The sequence below is a fragment of the Falco cherrug genome, chromosome 6, assembly GCF_023634085.1.
Source record: "Falco cherrug isolate bFalChe1 chromosome 6, bFalChe1.pri, whole genome shotgun sequence".
Taxonomy (NCBI): Eukaryota; Metazoa; Chordata; class Aves; order Falconiformes; family Falconidae; genus Falco; species Falco cherrug.
In genome coordinates, this window is record NC_073702.1 from 71545935 (window position 1) to 71567000 (window position 21066).

Sequence of the window (21066 nt, forward strand, 5' to 3'; positions counted from 1 at the left end):
TAGACCCCGGGAACAGGCGTGCTCCATGGCTGACAAGATTCCTGAGAAGAAGGACGACCACAGTCTGCACCATGCTCCAGTTTAAAACCCAGGAACAGCCTGGGAACCCAAGGACTGTGTCACTGAAACTGCTTCCCATTCACTCACTTTCTGCTCAGAAACAGGCAGCGGCACGTACGTACTAGTACACTGAGATGATGGCTTATCATATTAATTAAAATTCTTTTATAGTTTCTTTTGATTTCTCCAGCTGTCTGCAGCAATCTGTTCTCTTTTCTCGTAGTCTTAACACGGTGCGCTTTGGGAGGAAAGGACCTTCCCTATTTTTCTCCTGTGCTTTACCAGGCCAGGTAATAGCCCATGCCAAGTCTAGCATTCAAAACATTAGCGACACTTTTTTAGTATTTTTGTTCTATTCTTCTGTATTATTTTAGCAGAAAGCAAACCGTATAGACTTTATGGAAATGTGACATTAGAACAGAATCACTTGAAGGCATTTCAGCTACAATTAACATTTTTCACTCCTTGGAAAGAAAATAAAAATAGTTTCTAATTGAATCGCTTCACTGAATAAACACTGGATAAAACCAAGTGGGGAGCTAGCAGACAAAAAATAAGGTTAGCCACATGTCGGGGTTGGTTTTTTCCCAGGCAGATTTGATCTGTGTGCTAGCACTGCGAGCACATGTGTATGCAAGCACTGCCACGATATATTTTTGCGCTCAGTAATAGGTACAGAAATGTCTTCAGGCACGAACCACATGCAGAGGCAAGGAGGCAAAGCTGGTAATTCCATCTTGCATCTTCCCAGCCAGAGCACTCCTAGGATCCACCTGGTTTAAAGGGCTGGTTGTGAATGTCAGTACAGACAATACACCTCAACAAAGATCAAAAACAAGAGTTCAAAAGAGTCCACCGAGTTCCTCAGTGCAAAATATCCACTAGTAACTACAACAGGCCTAGGCTGCATGCCCAAATTCACAACAGAACTCACCTTGCAACTGAATTTTTGATCCTTCAGACAGGGTTTGTGCATCCACACCACATACTGGGTTTGCGCATCCATACCATATTAACCATCAGCTGTACCTAGGAATTGTCCAGGATAGGCTACTGGCCTGGCTACGACCATGTCAGGGACTACCAAAGCAATCAGTGGTACAACTCATCGCATACCCACACTCAAATCTGTGCCCTGTTCAGTTTACTGCTAGAGATACAGCCTGTGCGTAGCCACGACGACCCTTCTAGGGATGTCACTTGTGCTGGTAACACAGAAGATTCTTTAGAAGCCAAAGAGGAAGCATTCTTTCAGGAGACTTTACCCTGCTGATTTTTTTAAGAGTGTCTGCAGCTCCAAGTGGACTCTATCTGAGGCAGGCAGCTTCTCCTCCTTTTGAAGTACAGTTCAAGGCCAGAAATCTCAGACTGGACACTTTGTCCATATCAACAGGCTGAAGAGATCTCATTGATGTGGAAATGAGATATGCTCTTAATACTTTTGGTGGTGACAGTTCACATACAATGTGAGTCCAGTGTAGATGAACCACAGCAACTGTTATAACTATGGGGTAAGAAAAAACACCTCCTGCCAGTAGCATCGTGCATGAGGCCAGGGAGGCTGATGCCATCTGACATACAACCATGAAGGAAAATCTTCCTGGTGCCAAAGTGAAAGCCTCAAAAGATGTACTACAGAAGTGTTTCGCAGCAGTAACCGTTCAAAAGAAAAAGAAAGAAAGAAAAAAAAATCTCCTATGACGGATCTACTGTTTGGTTTTTCCCATTATCTTGTTCTCAGCTTTCCTGTGGCTCTGAGCTCTGCTGACAGTACAGAGATACAGCAAGTCACTATGGAATACTCATTATTAAGGCGGAGTGTCAGCAAAGCAAATGAAGCTCTTTTTACTTATGCCTCAGAATAAATACTTCGTTCCCAGACTTATTGATACCTAGCTGCTGTGGAAGAACCTTTAGCAAAATATCATTTAACTACAGCAAGTTGTCTTTCAAAAAACTTCCTGCACCAGTTCAGTGCTAGAGTTAATGAAACCACAATTTCTCCTCATATTTCTGAAGACCAGAAATGAAATCATATAAAAGAAATGGATAAACAAATTAATATGGAAAAGGTCATCAGTGATTTTTAAACACTAAATCACTAATACCTGGCAACTGTGAGGTATATGAAGACAGAACTCATGCTGACTTTCACTGAACTAGATGGTTATGTTAAACGCACCCTTGGTGCGAAACAACACAGCAGTTATATTTCAACTAGTCGACTAGTTCCCCTTTATTTTCTTCCTTTTTAAGATTGTATATCCCAGAAATTTCCAGCAAGATAGCTTAAATAAAAAGCTATGGCTAACACATTTCATTAAACAAATCTCAGATCCTGGGATCGAGTACAGTGAACCACCCTGTTTGCCCGTGCTGTAGGAACTGATGGATCCCACACGAGATGACACAATTACTGTAAAAGGATCTTGAAGTCGATGAACAAACTTAGCAGAAGGAGCCCATGTATTAAATGTACCTCAGTTATCTTTTGTCAGAAGTATCTTGTGTGGCTTGTGGATTATGCCTTTGGCTCTGGTGGTAAAGTCCTCTGCTGCAGCATTAAACAGATAGAGCTGATTCCTTCTACAAGTCAGTTATGAGGGCTGTTGCACCCTGTTACTGTGGGGATGTTTCCTACCGAGGGAAACGGCAGATTTTCTATCGCTTTGGGTATTCAAATGAAAACTGGTTAATAGTCTAAGAAGCTTGGGCTTCATAGCTTACTACTGTGATTAAAGCAATACTTGGGGCATCCAACCCAACAGCATCCAAACACAAAGTGATGGAGCCTACCTAGCAACAGGTTTTGACACTTCAAACAGAAATTTGCAGATGACATCCCATTACTTCTCTTACACCCAAATTGCGACTTGATCATAATGTACAGCCTATCCTAGCTCTACGATCTCTGCCTTTTTTAGTGCAGCAAAGCATTTGAGAGATTTTTGTCTCTTCTAAAAAGAATACAGCTACAATGGATGTACTCAAGGCCTAGCCCACAGCAAATCCGTGAGCAATTGTGTGAACTCCCTTGAGTTCTGGCTTTCCAAAAATCCTTCTCAAAGTGTCCTTCACTCTGCTGTTACTTCACGTCACATGCAGAAACTTGCTACAGTGCAGTACAGCCACAAGGACCCCAAAGGCTCTGACTCTCCTTTCACCGGACCAAATTCTTGTCCTACTCATGTACCACATTCTCCTCACCTAGAGAAACATATGTGAGGCTGAAAATGTCAAGACACAGGAGAACTTGACTATCATAATTTTGCTTACTATAAACTGAAACGCAATAGCTGCCTTGGGCAGAGCTCACCAAAAAGAAGAAAGTTAAACTCTTGTAATTAGATATTTTCATCATTCATCCAAGACATGGAAACTATGGAGGTCACTTGTAGAATCATGCAAAATCTTAATCATTTTGGTGAGGCAGTCCTCAGTTTACAAACTTTTATATGTCGGCATAGGAACCTGTTCCATAAAAGCAGTAAGCCAAAGTGGGTTATGTTTACACACAGTAATTTCAGTACTCTCCTAATTTCAGGAAAAATGTATTCTCAGAAATATCCATATTAGCCCCACAGCATTTCAGTCATGTGTCACTAAAACAATAAAGATTTCATCTGGAGGAATAAGCAGTAACAGCAACAAAATAACAAAACACACCACAATAAATGAGAAAACTCAAATTTGACCTACTATCTACTTTACTTCCAGAGCAATGTTCCCCCAATAGCTGTAGCTTCTCCCTGGTTTCTTCCATCTCTGATCTCTGTTCCTCATGACATTCTTTTGCTTGTTGTTTTCCTCTTTTGACTTGCAATATCAGTTTGTGCAAGATACTTCAAATATTGCATACCAAGAATAGTTCTTATGTCTTATGGAGAGGAATAGCCACAAGTGACCTCAATGACGTTACCACCTGCAGTAATTGCTAATTTTGGGAGGACAATTTGGTAGACTGAGTAGACCAGCCTTGTTGTTGGGTATTTTTTTCTTTTCAAGCACCTCCATATCCAAACAAAAAAAAAATTAAAAAAAAAAAAAAAACCAAAAAAATTAACCCCCCCCCCACTAGCCATAACAACAGTGAACCCCTTGGTAATAGAATCTTTTTCACAAATACATCACGTTCCCATGCCTGACATGAGACGCAGCTTCCTGCTGCATCTTCTGTTATCAGGCACAGTGACATAGTGAACATCACAGCCTAATCCTGCACAGAGTCTCTTCTGAAAGTGAAAGTCCTTTGGGAACTTAGTGTAGGCTCCAGGTCAGAAGATTTTGTCTTTGACTTGTGTCATAATGGCTCTTTCAGCCTCTGGGGCTATCACATTTCCCTCTTATATATATCTTTAATAAAAACAGGAGATAAAAAAGATGGAAACAAGACATCTCAGTGGAATACAATTCAAATAAAGTTGTTAATAATAAATAATATATTTAGTATTTATACTGCTACTACAACCTAAGCCTGTGATTATGGGCAATGCTGAGATAAATAGATAAAAGGAACAGAGGACAGCAGTGAGGCTATTAGGATTTCAAATTTGCCACAAGGCACAATCAGGTATCTAAATAATAAGCTGGATTTCTTAAAGCCTGAATAGGCCAAGATATTAACCCTGAGAAGTCAATTTCTGAAATGGAAACATAAACTTAACCTTGATTAAAGACGTGGCAGAACCCCTTAGCAGAGAAGCTGCCATCCCTTGCAGACAGGGAGTTTTTTTGTTTTTCAGGCAATGGTTGGTAAAAATATTTATTCTCCTTTTTTTAAAAAAAAATTATGAATCTACAGAATACATTCCTATATCCTACTATGCTAAGGTGTAATGAAGTTTTCTTGGTCAACAAGAAGCTCTTCTGTTGAAAAACAACATGTCAGTAATGTCAACGTAGAAAATTTTCTAGGTAGAACTGCAATATAGCAGGTAACTGCATCTGTTATAATTCTTGTTGTGTTGCAGCAGCACCTGCTATCACCTGTCCAAATGATTTTTTTTGAAGTAAAATCGGTACATCCATTTTATTTCATGACTTTCCAATTGCATCGAGGACAAATTATAGGTTTTAGGGTTATATCAAGGTTTTGTCTGCACATCTAGGAGGATCCTAGGACTACAGTCTCACGATTACAGACACAACTTACTCTAACTGTGGCCTAGTTAATGAAAATTGTATATTTTCTACAAAACCTTGTTCTTCAATTGCTACAAAAAATATACAAAACACTAATATCCACAGCACATGACATTAACTTTGATCAATACAGTATTTTGTACTTTGATTGGATGACCTTTCCTTCCTTCTTTACAGGTGGACCAGGCGAAAAAAAAGGGAGAAGTGGAGCAATTGGCCAATTGTATCAAGGCACGTTGTACAGATCAAGGGCACGGTGAACACTGATATTCTTCACAGAATCTATAAGTCATTAAAATTCCTATATCCTGTTCTTACAAGAAAAAAAAAAGAACAGACAAAGGCACAACAGGAATCTATTCTCTTGACAGCGATTTAATAATAAAAGAAAATGTTCTGAGCCATTCTCATTACTGCTTGGGAACTTTAATCTTGTGGACTTAGTTTCTGTTCGTGAAAACCTTCAGATCCCTTTATAAGCTACAGAAAGGGAAAGGAATATTTGTAGTTTAATTATACAATTAAACATTTTGGAGAGTCAGACCCACTCTGAAATAGTGTTGCGATGTCTAAATGAAGGGCTTTTCAAGTAATATAAGGCACTGTTCTCAACGTACCGGTCGCTTGTCACAGGACATTCATCTGTATTTTGTGTGGAATGGGAAATCTGAGATTGAAGAAATATTCTCCCATATTACATTTTGTCTACACTGCTATTAATAACTCATGAAAAATGCTAGTCAGATTTGCTGTTGTTGGTGTTCATGATCACGCTGTTTATGCAGGGGCACGTCAAATAAGCCCCAGGTCACGGAGCCAACCCCCCTGCATGCATCTCCATGCTCAAAGCACAGACATGCCAACCACCAACCTGCTGTGGGCTTCACTGGTCGCCTCGCCCGCTCTTTCAAGTGTAACTAAGATGAAGTAGAGATGGAATTAACTTTGTAAATCATCAACTGACCAAAGGGATAGGAGGTAACAGAGCAAGAAATTTATTTTGCCTTTCTCCACTCTCTTCCATCAGTTATTTAGAAGTCTTCCAGGTGAGCTCTGGAAGCCTGGACTTCTTAAGAACTGGAACTACTACATATAAGAATCAGTCAGAAGACTAATTGGCATGCAAGACACAACACTATCCCTCAGAAAAATGTGGGTTTGCTGCACAGGAAATGTGAAAAAACTTCACAATCTAGTGTTTTATGCAACTTGAAGCAGAAACGAAGTCCATGTAGCATAGTTTTATATTGCATTGTTAATTAGTAAGAATTGTGATTTGTGTACAAGAGACTGCGCTTCAGAAAGGTACTGAGAATTGACTAGATTACAAAGTGGTTTAACTAACTAAATATACGGCTGTGTTCACTAAGCCCGCTAACTAATACTGGATAATAAACAGGGATATTCATCTATTTTGCTTACATTACAGTCATGGAAGGTAAGCAAAGAAAAAAATTCAAAACAAAATAAAATTACCTGCTTAGATGCTAACAGCTTGAACCATAAGCCTAGAAACTGCCCTGTTTTTAAGAAAATCATCGTTAGCTGCATATTTTATATGGTAATTGTATATAACCAGTTTATGAATAACAACAGCAGAGTTTTTCCCTTCTGATTTCAGTGCCACTTGAGCTATGCAGATTTCAAAAAGCTTATGAATATACAGATAAACAGAATTGTTCTGAACATCTGTAAGCAAAATATGAAAAGATTTTTCATACTGAATGAACATCCTGGGTTGTCTAATGCTGGCCAAAAATGGTGTATTTATGTATTAGACTAAAGCACTGAAAATAGCTCAAAATCCTTCACGCACTCCAGAACGCCTTTTCAGGTTTTCATCTATATGGTTGTCACCATAAAATGTAAAACTAATTTTCCAGCACTGTATTCATAAGCTTCAAAGTAACTCAATTATCTCCTAAACATCAATTCAACAGGGCAATACCGCACCAACTGATAGGAGAATCTTCAAATGACCTGTCCCACATCTGATCGGGGTAACACCAATCTAACCCCTTCAAGCAGAATCGTGACTTTCCCCATGCCCCAGTGGAGATGTGAATCATGCTGCTGTTCAAAGCGTAGAAGGCTGGAGGCTTGCCCTTAGAAGCTCGAGTTTTCCTGGGGTACCAACAGAGTGTTGTAACAGGACAGCCATCACCTGGGTGCTGTAAGAGAAATGGTGTCCCCTCACACAGCTTAGTACGAGGGCTGCAGATCACTTCTGCTTCCCGGTGAAGTCCATCCAATGAAGATGATGGCAGAAGACTGCAACACCGCGGGTGTGGAAAACAGGCCTGTGTTCACTTGAAGCAACACAACACTTCCTTTCTAGAAAATCAACTAAAAGCATGAAGAAAAGAAACATCACTTTCTTGTTTTCTATAGAAGATGCTTACTCAGAACTAACAAACATAGTATAAAGAGTGAAGCGGAATATTAAATTGCAATCAATGTGGTCCAAGTCTCCATCTCAGTAATTCCTCAATACAGTAAGATCAGTTGTATTTAAGGAAATGTCGTCCTCAGAGGTCTCCAAACAAAGAATTATTTAAGATCACTATGGAACATCCTAAATACACAAGAAGACAAAATCCTTTGTAGGCTCTATAAGCCAGTGTACACAGAACATACTCCTGTCCCTTTTGGCTGCTGGTACATCAGCAAGCAGGAACTTTATGTCTTGCAGTGCAAGGAAGATCAGCTTTCCAAGCAGAAAGCTGATGGATAACTCATCTGACTAATCTGGTGGCCTTCCATCATGAAATGACTGTGGGGGTGGGTAAGGGAAGAGCAAAAGATGTCTCTCGCTTCTATAAGGCCTTTGGCACGGTCCCACACAACATCCTCATCTCTAAACTGGAGAGAGATTGGTTTGATGGATGGGCTGTTCAATGGGTGAGGAAGGGACTGCATGGCTGCACCCAAAGAGATGCAGTCACAGCTCAGTGAGCAAACAGAGACCAGGAACAAGTGGTGCCCCTCAGGGCTCTGTATGGGCACCAGGACTGTTCAGTATCTTTATTAATGACACAGACAGTGGGATTGAGCACACCCTCATCAAGTCTGCGGGTAATACGAGCTGAGTGTGCAGCTGGTATGCTTGAGGGAAGGGGCACCACCCAGAGGGACCCTGACAGGCTTGAGAAGTGGGTCAACATGAACCTCATGAAGTTCACCAAGGCCAAGCGTGAGGTCCTGCACCTGGGTCAAGGCAGTCAACAGTATCGATAAAGACCGAGCGATAAATGGATTGAGAGCAGCCCTGCAGGGAAGGACTTGGAGATACTGGCAGATGGAAAACTAGACATGAGCAAGCAATGTATGCTTGCAGTCCAGATAGATAGCCAGCTGTATCCTGGGCTGCAGAAAACCAAGCGTGGCCAGCAGGCTGAGGGACACCATTCTCTGCCTCTACTTTACTCTTGTGAGACCCCACCTGGAGTGCTGCATCCAGCTCTGGGGTCTGCAGCACAAGAGAGACATGGGCCTGTCTGAGCCAGTCCAGAGGAGGGCCACCAAAATGGTCAAAAGACTGGACTACCTCTCCTACAAAGAAAGGTTGAGAGAGTTGCTGTTCAATCTGGAGAAGAGAAGGTGCTGGGCAGACCTTACCACAGCTCCTCAATCTACAGAGTGGCTCATTAGAAAGATGAAGAAGGACTTTTTACCAAGGTCTGTAGTGACAGAAGAAGTGGTAATGGTTTTACACTGAAAGAGGGTAGATTTAGATTAGATATAAGGAAGAAATTTTTTACAGTCAGGGTGGTCAGAAACTGGAACAGGTCGCCCAGAAAATTTGTGGATGTCGTGGCACTGGAAGTATTCAAGGTCAGGTTGGAGGCTTTGAGGAACTCGATCTAGTGAAAGACATCCTTGCCCACAGCAGGGGGAGGGTGGAACCAGATGATCTTTAAAAGTCCCTTCCAACCCAAACCATTCTACATTTTTATGTTCTATGATATATAATGTGTATGGATCAGATGATCGATACCTGATCAAAAACAGCGCACGCATCCAAGAATCTCCAAGAACAAGAGATTGGAAAATCTTATGCCTCAGCAGCCACACGTTCCCCTGCCTCCATGAGATGTAGGCAGTGCATATGCACATAAATTAACAGTGCATGGCCTGTGTCTTTAGCTCCAATAGAATCATGGATAGTAAATGTACATATAGATACCTTAGATTTTAATTAGTTGTTCACATATAAGCATCCAGTTACTTTGGAGATGTCCAAGGGCAGCTGGGTCATCCACGAAAAACTGCCAGATGTGACTATAGCGTGGCACGTGGCATATTCCCAGGCATCTCAAATGGCATGAAATCCTACATTTAGGCAACCGAATCAAAAAAACACCATCGTCTGATGTGTTTTGAGTGACCTGAGCATGGACAAAAGAGTAAATCCACACCATTTTGCCTGAGGCCTAGCTGACAATGTGCTTTTAGAAGAAGTGTTAAATGTTTCCTCCAATGAACTTTTGCTTGTTTTCTTCTGAGTAGAGTGCCAGAAAAGTGTTGGGTTAAAATAACTCTCCTGCACAGTTCAGCATGGGCTGAAAGCAAAGCTCAAAGACTTGCTGGACTGTTTAGATGGCTCTGATGTCCTTTCGAGAGCTAGATTTAGAGGACATGACTGTTAAATGTTTACCATAGATATGATCCTGCCAGAACAGAGGAAAAAGCAAGTGGCAATCACACAGTGCATAAGTGAAGTCTATTATTTCAAAAGAATTGTTCTTCCTAGTGAAAACTATGGCAATTAGAAGCAGTCAGACAGCAATATCTATGCAGAGGTACTGGGAACTCTCTTTAAAGACACTTCCCAAAAGTAAGTTTAAAGATAAAATAATACCTGCCAAAAAAAATAATAATCAGAGTAAGATCAGAATAATACAGGGCTAGAGGAAGCTAAGTAGAAAAACCATAGCATGTAGAAATCAGTAAATTCTCCAACTCAGCTCAGCTACACAGCTAGGAACAGAAGCATGCAGCACATACGTATCCCATTTATGTTCACACAGACAAGGCTATGAAATATGTGCTTATGCTTCTGGATATCTCTGAGCAAAAAAATCCTCCAGTGTCCAGCATCTGGAGGCATATAAACATCTATAATGCAAATGTGTATAAAAACAAGCACTAGAAAAATAACCTCAGCTGTGTTTTTGCACTACAAATCTAACTAAAAAAACTATCCGAAAATAGACTTCAAAGATTTTTCCCATTTCTTTATTCCAGCATTCTTATTATTTAATTACCATTTTTTTTTTCACTATTAATAAAATACAGCACATAAAGTAGCTACAAAAAGCTTTTTTATCTCAATCAAATGCAAAGCTCACAATACTATGGAGCTATTCTGAAATATAAAACTAGCTTATACTGCACAGAATTGAAAGGATGGTACATTTTTTCTACTTTCCTGGCTACACCATCTTTTCCTCTGATTGTATCTCCCCTTGGCCAACAGCCAGCACTCAGTATCTTAGGGGAACCACTCAACAGTCCATCATAACGACCCTCAGTGTACAGGAGCTGTGACTCTGTTGGGAAAGAGAAGTTGTGCTGCACATCCCTATCCTACGTAAATAATCTAATTATTTAATACCCAGGCCATTAAACAGAGTGGACAATAATTACCAGATAGCTTTTGGACCATATATGCATATAAAACTTACAGATAATGCAGGCAAATGATGAAAGTACAAAATACAAGACTGCAGAGTATTCAGAAGTAATGAATAATTTGGATAAACAAGACAGGCATCACTGATCCTGCCATAGATGATGCTTCTCATTGCCATGCGATGCAGGAGTTCTGGGTATCTATCCATCAGTTAATGCTAAAGGCATGTTATCCTTTTATTTTTGTTCTATAGCTTACATTTATATACACTGAACACCTGCACTCAGGAGCATGCCTACTGCTGCATGTTCCCAACAGAAATTATCCCTAATCTATATGGGGGTTTTAGCACGTATAAGGCAATTTTCAATTAGTACAGTATTGTCTATAAAATACAGGCATTTGGACAATGCCCTTAATAAAACACTTGAACTCTTGGTCAGCCCTGAAATGGTCAGGTAGTTGAACTAGATGATCCTTGTAGGTCCCTTCCAACTGAAATAGTCTATCCTGTTCTACCCTACACCACCTTAAAACACCTCTTTCCACATTTTTTACTATTTCCAGATGGTTTCTGGTTTTTTGGATGTCTTACTACACTTCTGCACCGTTGCTAAAGTGTCCATTGTTTGTGCCACTGAACTTTTTACACCCTTTTTATTAAATCCCTGTGACCTACTGTCAGTTACAACAGTGCATCAACTTCAGCATTTGGCATAAAAAGCGTTAGCAAGAAAACAAAACGAAAAGAAAACCTCCAAGGTGTTCCCCACCAAGGAGTATAGGAAAGCAGGAATTTGCTTTAACAGCAACATTAGTCAGTTGGCTGCCAGTGGTTCTCTGGTTTAGATCACAGAAAGAAACTGGATCACGTTATTAGTACTGTAGAAGGATTAGTACAAGAGTGCAATGAAAAATAAATGCAAGGGTTTGATATAGAAATGATAGAATGCTGTGCACTGAACTGTACAAAAATTTAAGGAATTATTAATAATAACACAAATGAGAAATCTAGACTTCTCTATATGACCTCTTGGTTACATGGAAAGAAAAAGAAAGAATGTGTGCTTTCTGATTTTTGTTCATACTCAGGTACAGGGCAAAAGTAAAATCAAACCCCATGCTTTTTCTAAAGAACACATTGGCATATTTGAAAAAGAATTCATTTCCTGAAGGTATTCTTTTCCTCTCAGAATATCTGTACATACATTAATTCATTAATTATTTGGAGATAACAATGGGAGGGGCATACCATATATTTCATTACAGTTCAGTATGCAAGGCTAATACCAAGGCTGACTAAATATCAAATCACTCTAATCACTGCAGTCACTCTTTTTACTCTTCATTGTCACCTGTAATCTGACAGCATTCCACTCACACTCCTTAAAAACCAAAGAGGAAGACTTACCTGAACAGACTTCTTTGTAGGTAGGATTTGGAGTATACCCTCCTGCGTAACCCACCTGAGTGGAGTAGACTCCCTTCTGTCTCCAAAATGTCCTCTCAGCTCCCCAGAAACAGCCCATACCTGAATATTGCATAAAGTGCAAATCATTATGTCAAACTCTGCTCAATACTAAATCACTCACTGGCAGCTTAATTGTTAACAGTCCATAGTGGAAGTAACATCTATAGGCAGCACATGATAGTCAAATGTTTCCTAAGATTATGCATAGGGTAACTATACTAAGAAATCCATTCTGCAACAGACCAGAACCCAAATAAAGCTTTATTTATGCTTCTGAATATCAAGATACCACAGAGGACAAATCTTATAACGGTTCAAAGGCCCAAACAAGGAGAATTTTCATGCACATCAAAAAAAAAAACCCAAACAAACTTGAAAGGCAATTGCACTATTTGTGAGGCACCATTTTCACTTTAATTGATTAGCAAGCTGTCAAAACACAATAATTTGTATTAATGGCAAACATTTATTTAATTTTCTGCTTTCAGGCATACGCAATCTTTAAAGGCGGCAGTAATAATGGATTAAATTATATGCTATACAGGAGGAAAAATGCTTTAGTTTAAGGATTTATGTATGCAGATATTTGATGTTCACACAAAATTTTGGTAGTTATTCACCCCCATGGCCAATTATCAAAGAACATCTGACCGTCAACAGGTGTAATTTAGCAAAAAACTCCTGGTAATAGGAATTAAGCACATTGTATGAAAGCGAGGTGAAGGAACAAACAAGACTAACATTCACAATTCTCTGATGGCTTAAACAGTTAAGCGACATTTAGCTCCAATTTGGAGGACTCTCTAGAGCTGAAACGTCAGGTATACTCTACTATTGTTTAGCTTATCCCTGATTATAGACGATGTATTTTCCCTTTCAGTGATAACATACTCCCTTTTATTATTCCCTTGCTAAAACACTTGAAATAAAAGGCAGTAAAAAATAAGCTAAATACTAAATACACTTAGAAATCAATGATCCACAGTGGGTTTTCTACTGATGATGCCGCAGTTATGACAGGTTAAAAAAATACAGAAATGTTGCTTCAACTAGAAGAGCAAAGCAGTCCCTTCTATCAACTATGATGGCTCAAAAAGGTGGGGTGTTTGGGGTTTTTTTTGGAAACTTCAGAGATTAATTTCAAATTAAAGTTGGAATTCATCAAAAATTACAGAAGTAATGACCCAGATTTCTCCTTCTAATTCAGGTGCTCAAGCAAACCACATAAATTAGGAGCCTAACCTGCTCCTGGACACCATGGGAAGAAGCAGGCACCTCCTGAGGACAAGTCAGCCCACAGAAGATATAAATTGCTGATCACACCACAGTCGTTCTCCCTTGACTACAGAGACAGCTATGGCTGTTACTTGGGTTCCTCAGTGAAATTAGGCTGGTGGCAAACTGCTGTAGGACCTTTCTTGAATTTCTCTCCCAGTTTTGTAGACAGCAATCAAGAATTGTTATTTGAGAAATTTTGCAGGCACTTGCACATCTCCTATCTAAGAGTGATTTAAACTAGAGTGTATTTCTGTACCTGATGTCACAATTTTACCTATTTTAGCCTGAGATGTTCTCCAGTAATGATGCCCCCAGGTCTAGTCAATTGATATGGGGTGAGGCATATTTTGCACATCACTCTGCCTATGTCGCACAGTACAAATGGCAGCTGTGGTCCCATCATTGTCCAAATCAAGAGCGTAACTAGAGAATATTGGCAATCCCTGACGCTCAGGTTTTCTTCCCGCAGAAGTCAAAGCATGTATGAGGGGCAGAGCGCATGCCCGTGTCTCATGGCTCACCCCAAGAGTCCAGTCACAGAGGAGAGGGATCCTAGCGCCATGAGCTGGGAGCAATCCTTGGTGCACTGTTAAGGTGGCCTTTCAACACATAGTTTAGACACAGCTTCTGAGTCTTTAATTTTTTGCTTAGAAGCATATTTTTGGCCACATTTCTCATACACACGTGTAAAACAGCATGCAAACGCAGGTGCGTCTGCAAGTTCCTTGTAAAAGTACCACATGCATCCTGCCAAAATTCCTGTCACAGCACATCTGAGTGATGTGAAGCATGTAGGCAACACTCGTGAACAATACTTTAACATGGGTGATGTGCAAATTCTTGATTTTTTACACTGAACAGGCATATAGTAACAAAGTTCAGAAGTAAACAGAAGCATACACAGCTTGGGGTAGGAGGGCAAATTTTTGTTAAAATAAAACCCCCGAGCTTCACCATTCCTGTCTGCAGTTCTCTACTGCTCATCCCTAGCCTTGGAGATGTAGCTAAATTTTGGCTATGTCTTCATACTGCTTTATCCATGAAGACATTTCAGAGGCATTACAGAACTAGACTGTGATGAAGAATCTGTTCCAAAAGTGCATCTGCTTTTGCTGAAGTCAACAGAGAAGAGAAAACACAATTTTTCAAAATCATGACTGAGACAATTGTTTAATTATGTGAAAGGCCTATTGTCTATCAAGTCTATCACAGGTTCCAAAAAAAGGTAATTCCATTCAACTGCAAGATAGTGACAAGTTAGGAACACAGCTTTTCCATGGCCATCCAGTCTAACAGAATTTGTTCCTTCTGATAATCATAATTTACTCTGTCAGCAAAAGAAAAAATTGTATTTATAGACATGCAAGTCCAAAAGAGGAAGAAGGCAGGATCCACTTAAATCTCACCTACCTTAAATTTCGATATTTAACTACAAACACTGCCCAGCTATTTTGCTTATTTTAGGACTGTCTGAACCTGGGGGTCTCAGAATTCATTAGGTTCTTCTCTGCTTCACATGACAGAGCTCAGCCAAGCATGTTCTCCTGAAAAAGCAGGCACCTTTCCATAGTTTTCTGGTGGTTGGAATTAGGCAGAGAGCAGAAGAGGGCATCGGAAGTCACATAGAAGTGGGCAGACTCAGGAGGTATATCTATATCTATATCTGTATACATATATATAGAGAGATGTATATACAAAGCTTGCTTTTGTTTTGTGTGTTGTTTGTTAGATCCTAAGTTTGGATCTGTACCTGTATGCAAAGCATGGAAAATAAACTTCAGCCCAACACTACTTGAGTGCTGTGCATCCTTAATATTCGAAGGGAAGTTTGAGCTCCAGCTGCCTAAAATCCCAGCTGTGCCTGCAGCAGATGATGCGGAGACCCTTGTAGAACGGACCCTGTAGCCAATTTAACACACAAACATTGGCTGGACAAGCACGCGGAGGGGTGGTGAATGAGCCGTTTCATCTATGCCAAGGAATAGGGCAGACCGCAAATTTTCCCCACAACATATTCCTAGCTTTTACACCTCAGTGCAAATGACTAACTCAAAACTGACACAACCCAGAATCAGGTTTGAGTTCAGATACAAGCCCAACTTCAAATACAAAGTAGAAATGCTCATTCTTTTCCTATTTATTTTAAGAATTTTAATGCTCAATAAATCCCTAATTGCACTGTCTGAAAGTACTGATCAGGGCAGTGGTCACTGACTCTCCTTGATCAATACATATTATTTAGGATTCTCTCACTCATAGCCCTCTCTGACCTGTTTATTTGACCTAGTGACCTACGTGCTCATCACGGTTTCTTTCTCTTTTTCTTCTTCCAGTTTATGTCTGAATTCATTCTGCTCCCCTTCCTCTGAGAGACAGACATTTTATTCTCTTGGTGAACTACTCTCATCATTTCTCAAGTACGCTGGCACCTTGCACAAACAATAAATCCTCACATCCATGAGAACAGATAAAATTGAAATCTTTGTCATAATAAAACAACCTGCTAGTAAAGGGACATAATTTACAGCAATACAATACTAAATTGCTTTCCACAGTACTAATACATTCAGCAGTTGATGTTTGTTATTCTGCTAAAGTGGTGCCACGTTGTACAGAGAAATTGTCATAAGGAGAGAAATATTAACAATAAAACCCCACATAATATTCTGGAGTTAAGACACATCAGTTCATGGAATGCCTCTTCTTCAGAGCACTTGGTTGCCTTAAGCCACGTTTAACATGAACAATGATTCCTGAAAGAGGGAAATAATCTCAGTTCAAGACTTCACATGCTCTTGTTGTACAAAAAAAAGTTACTTTCTTTAATTATTACTAGTCAGAAAAATGAAGAAATAAATAAATAAAATTATTAATTGAATAATAAAACTCAGAGGGGGAAAAAAACCCCAAAAACAGCAAAAACCAGTAAGAGAAGAAACATAAAAGCAAAATGAGCCACCCATATTATAATTTGAAACTAGAAAACATGAATGTGATTTTAAACTATTCATTAAATAATTTGCATAATCCCCAGTACTGGTGAAGTGAGTGCAGCTTTAGAGTTAGAGAGCTTCCGGAGGCATTCCTAAGACAAAGTAAAAAAAAAAAAAAAAAAGGGGGAAATACTGGGGAACATATTTCCAGAAAAAGTATTATTTGAACATAACGGGTATTGCAGAATAGTGTTGAAGCACTGAAAATATTTGTCACTTTTGAATTGCTAATTTGTAAAACAAAAACTATTCTTTTAGTGATGGGTTTTGACTGACTCTTAATTGGAATTTCAAAAGGTATTGAAAGATTCTTTTTCTTTTGAACTTCAAAACCAAACAGATTCAAATGGCAATCTTTAAAGGTTCATTCATCCCCATAAATAATACTAATCATACAATTTGGGAATAAACGCTAGTACCCCTATTCCTTTCCAGCATCCAGATCCATTTTCTCCAACTATTCTCTTTATGCACCCATAAACATATATATCTTCTGAACAACTCTTTTTGATACAGCCTTAGGCTCAGCCAAGGAACATGTGTTTCCATAGGCAACCCAGATCATTTGCGTATTTGTAAAAAATAGTTAGCATAAGCTGGAAATAAGCTGTATAAGTATTTTTCTAAAATAATGACAGCAAAGTCTTACTCTGATAAGAGAGATAAGCATCCCATTGTTGAAGATAATCTGTAATAATTTTGAGATACTCACAGAGATAAACTAAGCAGACTTGAACCCCAGGTGTTTAGTGAGATGAATAGCTTTAAAGATTATATTAAACATATTGACTAGGTCTCTAATGACTGCAAAAGGAGCTCATACATTCAGGGATTAATTTATTTGCCTAAATGGAGAAATCCAGGGTCATTTGAGATGCCTTAGGATATCCAAGACATCTAGCTACACAAGGCTGACATAAATGACACAGGACTCAGGAGAGACACGTGCCTTTCCTGAAAGGCATCCTGAGGCCAAGCAAAATGCTCCTGGACATCACAAATGTAATTTTGCATATTTTAAGGCGAGAGAAACAAGGCCATAGCCCATATGCAGACATTACAAAAACCTGAATGTCTCTGAAACTGAAGTTGAATCAAAGCCCGCAAAACACAGTGAGTTGTCTGAAAGTTGCCTGTTTCTCTTCCACAACTACAAAGAGTCCAGCATGACGGGCTCAGTTGTAGAAGTCTATGCTGGAGCATAAGCTCGACGAATCCTAAGCAAAATGACTAATTACAAAGCTATCGAGCCTCATAATAATGTTCATAGCTTGCAATATCGTTAGGTTCTTTCTTTTGCGTACTGCATGCGATAGGCATCACACAGAACCAAAAGACAGACTGGAAAACTTGTTTGAAATTTACGCAACGTCCAAGACATTCTCCATTCCACAAGGACCTGCACAATCCGGCGGAGGTGACATTTACTGCCCTTTGTTCTGATCCTCCTCTCCACACCCGCTCCTATCACACCTTTGAACGATGCCTGGCTGCCACAGGGGCTCCCTGATGGAAATCCCTGCTTACGACTCGGTTTCGTACACCGGCACCAGCCGCACACGTGCCTCGGAAGGGCGCCCCAACCCTGACGCCAGCCCCACAGCCGAGCACGCCTGTGGCAGCCTGTCCAGTGCCCAGCTCGTAGCTGCTGAAGGCGCCTGGTGCCTCAGGGACTCTCAGCTTTCCGTTTAAAGAACCCCACAGCAGGTGTATTGTTTTTATATACCAGCTGATTTTCGTATTTTCTCCCGAGCGTGTACACGTATATGGTGTTGGGGTTTTTTTAATGCCTTTGTCCTTCACCTTTGCAGTATATCCTTGGCTGCTGGGCATCAGATGCACACACAACCTGACTCCTGCTTGACTACCCAACGACCTTTCGCTCCTGCCAGCTTCACTGACAAGCATTCCCTCTCCCCTGCCCTCCCAGCAGTCCAACAGGACATCCAGAAGACTCTTTTTTTTGTCATATTTTGAAGAATGAATGCATTATTTCCTTGGCGTGCCAAGCCTTTCCTGGCCCAGTGCCCGCAAGCCCTGCACCCACACTTCAGGGCACTTTTCCATGCAGCAGATTAAGAAGCTGTTTCAATGCCAGGCTGATAGCAATGCTTCACTGCAGAAGATGAACGGCAAAGGATATGGATCCTGCTCCTCCTTCTGTTAACAGGATTTTGGAAGGTATGATTCCACTAAGAAGGGGGAAATGTCAGTTTTAAATATATACTCTGAAAAATAAAATGTGCCGGTACACCGAGAGAACAAAGAGCAGCAGCGCCCTGGAAACCTCTTCCCTAACCCCAGATCAGAGGAGGTAGCAGGACAGGATCTATCCAAAGCTCAGGAGCACACTAGACAGAGGAGACCGGCTCCTGTGCCAGCTTATGTTCTGAAACCCTAGCAGCAATGATTCTGCCAGCTGCTCAAATGCTACAGTACCCAGCCAAAAGTAGCTGGGGGCACAGGCTGCTCCTATACATTGAAGCAGTAAAGGACAGCCAACAGCACATCCCACTGGCCTACCTCAATGCATCTTGCTCTAGCCAGCATCTCTCCGGGAGCTGAAGGCACAGCTGCCAGTATCCCCACTTCTTTTGGCCAGTATAGGACTTGGCCCAAATTTTGAATACGATTGATTTAGTTACCTCTATAAAATCTGGAGAAGGAAATGCTCAGCTGCTTTGAACTGAAATTATTTTTTTTCCCCCAGTTGGAAGGAATAAATTGAACCTCAGCAAGTTACATACCTATATAATAATGCTCATTTCATACACTGCCGCCAAATACTGAGTGTGATTGGCGTTTTTCTCTTTAAAAAATTGTGTAGAGCAGTTGGTACAGCTGATTGATTGAAGTCTGTCCAAGTACTGATATTTCTAAGTGCTGAGCCAAAGAGATATTTATGCTGTGTGCTCTGAAATGGTGGGGACCATTAATTTTTAGAACTTCACAGGTTGAAGAGGGTACCTTGGCTTCACCACAAAAGGTCTGGATGAGACCTTGGTAGGCACCATCGTGAGCCCTCCCCCGGCAGAGAAGATGGGCAAGCAGGCGACAAGGAAGCTGTGACGGGACTGAGCAGACCTCCCAGTTTGGACAATCAGGAGACCAGGACGTCCTGGCAACCCAGAAGAACATCCAGCCTGTATCTAGTCCATGCACAGTGGTTGTATGCCTGGTGACAGTCATTTTTTCTTGACTTTATGTATCTCCATAGCACCAGACTTCCAGAGAATTAGATTTTGCTCTCAACAGGGAAATATGCGAGTCCCTTGGGCTTCATGGTGATGGTGGAGACAAATCCAGAAGTAGAACTGTATGAGCAAAGTGAGTGAATACAGCTCTGCTGAACACTTTCACACTGCCTGTGCACTTACACAACAGTTGATCAGGGCCTGAAAATCTAAAATTATCAAAGCCGTGTCCTCATAGACACCAAGGTAAAAAAAATACAGCATGAATTACCCCGGAGTCTTTGTTCTGAATTTGTTCAAATTCTTGTTGAGAATCTGGAAAGAATTCCAGATTTGGATGGAAATGCGGTATCATCTTTTACATAACACTGTAATATGTAGGGTGCTTTGGTAAGCCATCTGGATGCATATAGGATTAATGTTATCAATCAGGATTTAAAGTAAAATTGTATTATTGATGTCATTAGGGGTTTAACACGCAGCAATCACAGAATATTTGAGCAATCACAGAATATTTCAGATCACTGGAAAACAATCAACTAAGAAATGGTTGGGAGGAATATAAAAAAAACCCTGAAATACAGAACAAGCTCAGCTGAAAGAAATAAAACTCCTCCTGACAGATGGCATTAAGCGGATGATCTTCCTAGATAAGCGTTGGCTCTAATGCTACAACAGGGTTGATAAATATGTTGAACAGCTTGCCTGGGGCAAGTCAAACAAAGCCCTCGGCAAGAAATTTAAAATGCAGTTTGCCTAACAGAGCAACTAAAGAGGAATTTCTTGGCTCACCATTTTGCCAAGATGTGTTCTGTTCACACTGCATGAATTCCCAGAGAAACTGTTGGGTTTGCTTCTTATTCCATAAGAGAAGCAGAAGCCTCGTGTTCATTCAAATTAACAAATGCCCAGGCAACTCATTTATGCCTGTATGGTAGCTGCTGACGTTCAAAGTGCGTGTGGGCACATGTTTGTGTATGTATGTATGTTTGTATAAAATCTGCACAACAAATTAGAATGATTGTAAAAGGAAAAGCAGACTATCATAATAGAAAAGGAATATTTTACTGTCAAAAGAAAAACTGCCATGTCTTCAGCACGAAAAATATGCATAACATGTCACAAGTATAAGTATGACTTTTGAAAAACCCTGTAAGACAACAGCACTCAAACTGGGAGAAGCAATAGAGAGATAGAAAATTACTCTTAAAATGTGTTTACTCAATCCATCATAAAAGCATGTTACAAGTTATAAATAATATAAAATCAACCAGATTTAAATAAATCCAAAGC

The 21066-nt window shown here is 40.2% G+C and overlaps 1 protein-coding gene across 2 annotated transcripts in view; it reads right to left on the reverse strand.

Annotated features, from left to right (window-relative positions):
- The window catches only part of MSRA (methionine sulfoxide reductase A), a 293463-nt gene that overhangs the window by 139459 nt on the left and 132938 nt on the right, over nucleotides 1-21066 (reverse strand). The window contains exon 3 of one of the 2 annotated variants that reach the window (XM_055714951.1): nucleotides 12249-12368. The exons of the other annotated variant lie outside the window; for it this stretch is intronic. Within the exon in view, the coding sequence (XP_055570926.1) occupies nucleotides 12249-12368 (120 nt within the window). The remainder of the gene's footprint in view (nucleotides 1-12248; nucleotides 12369-21066) is intronic. 2 annotated transcript variants of the gene reach the window in all.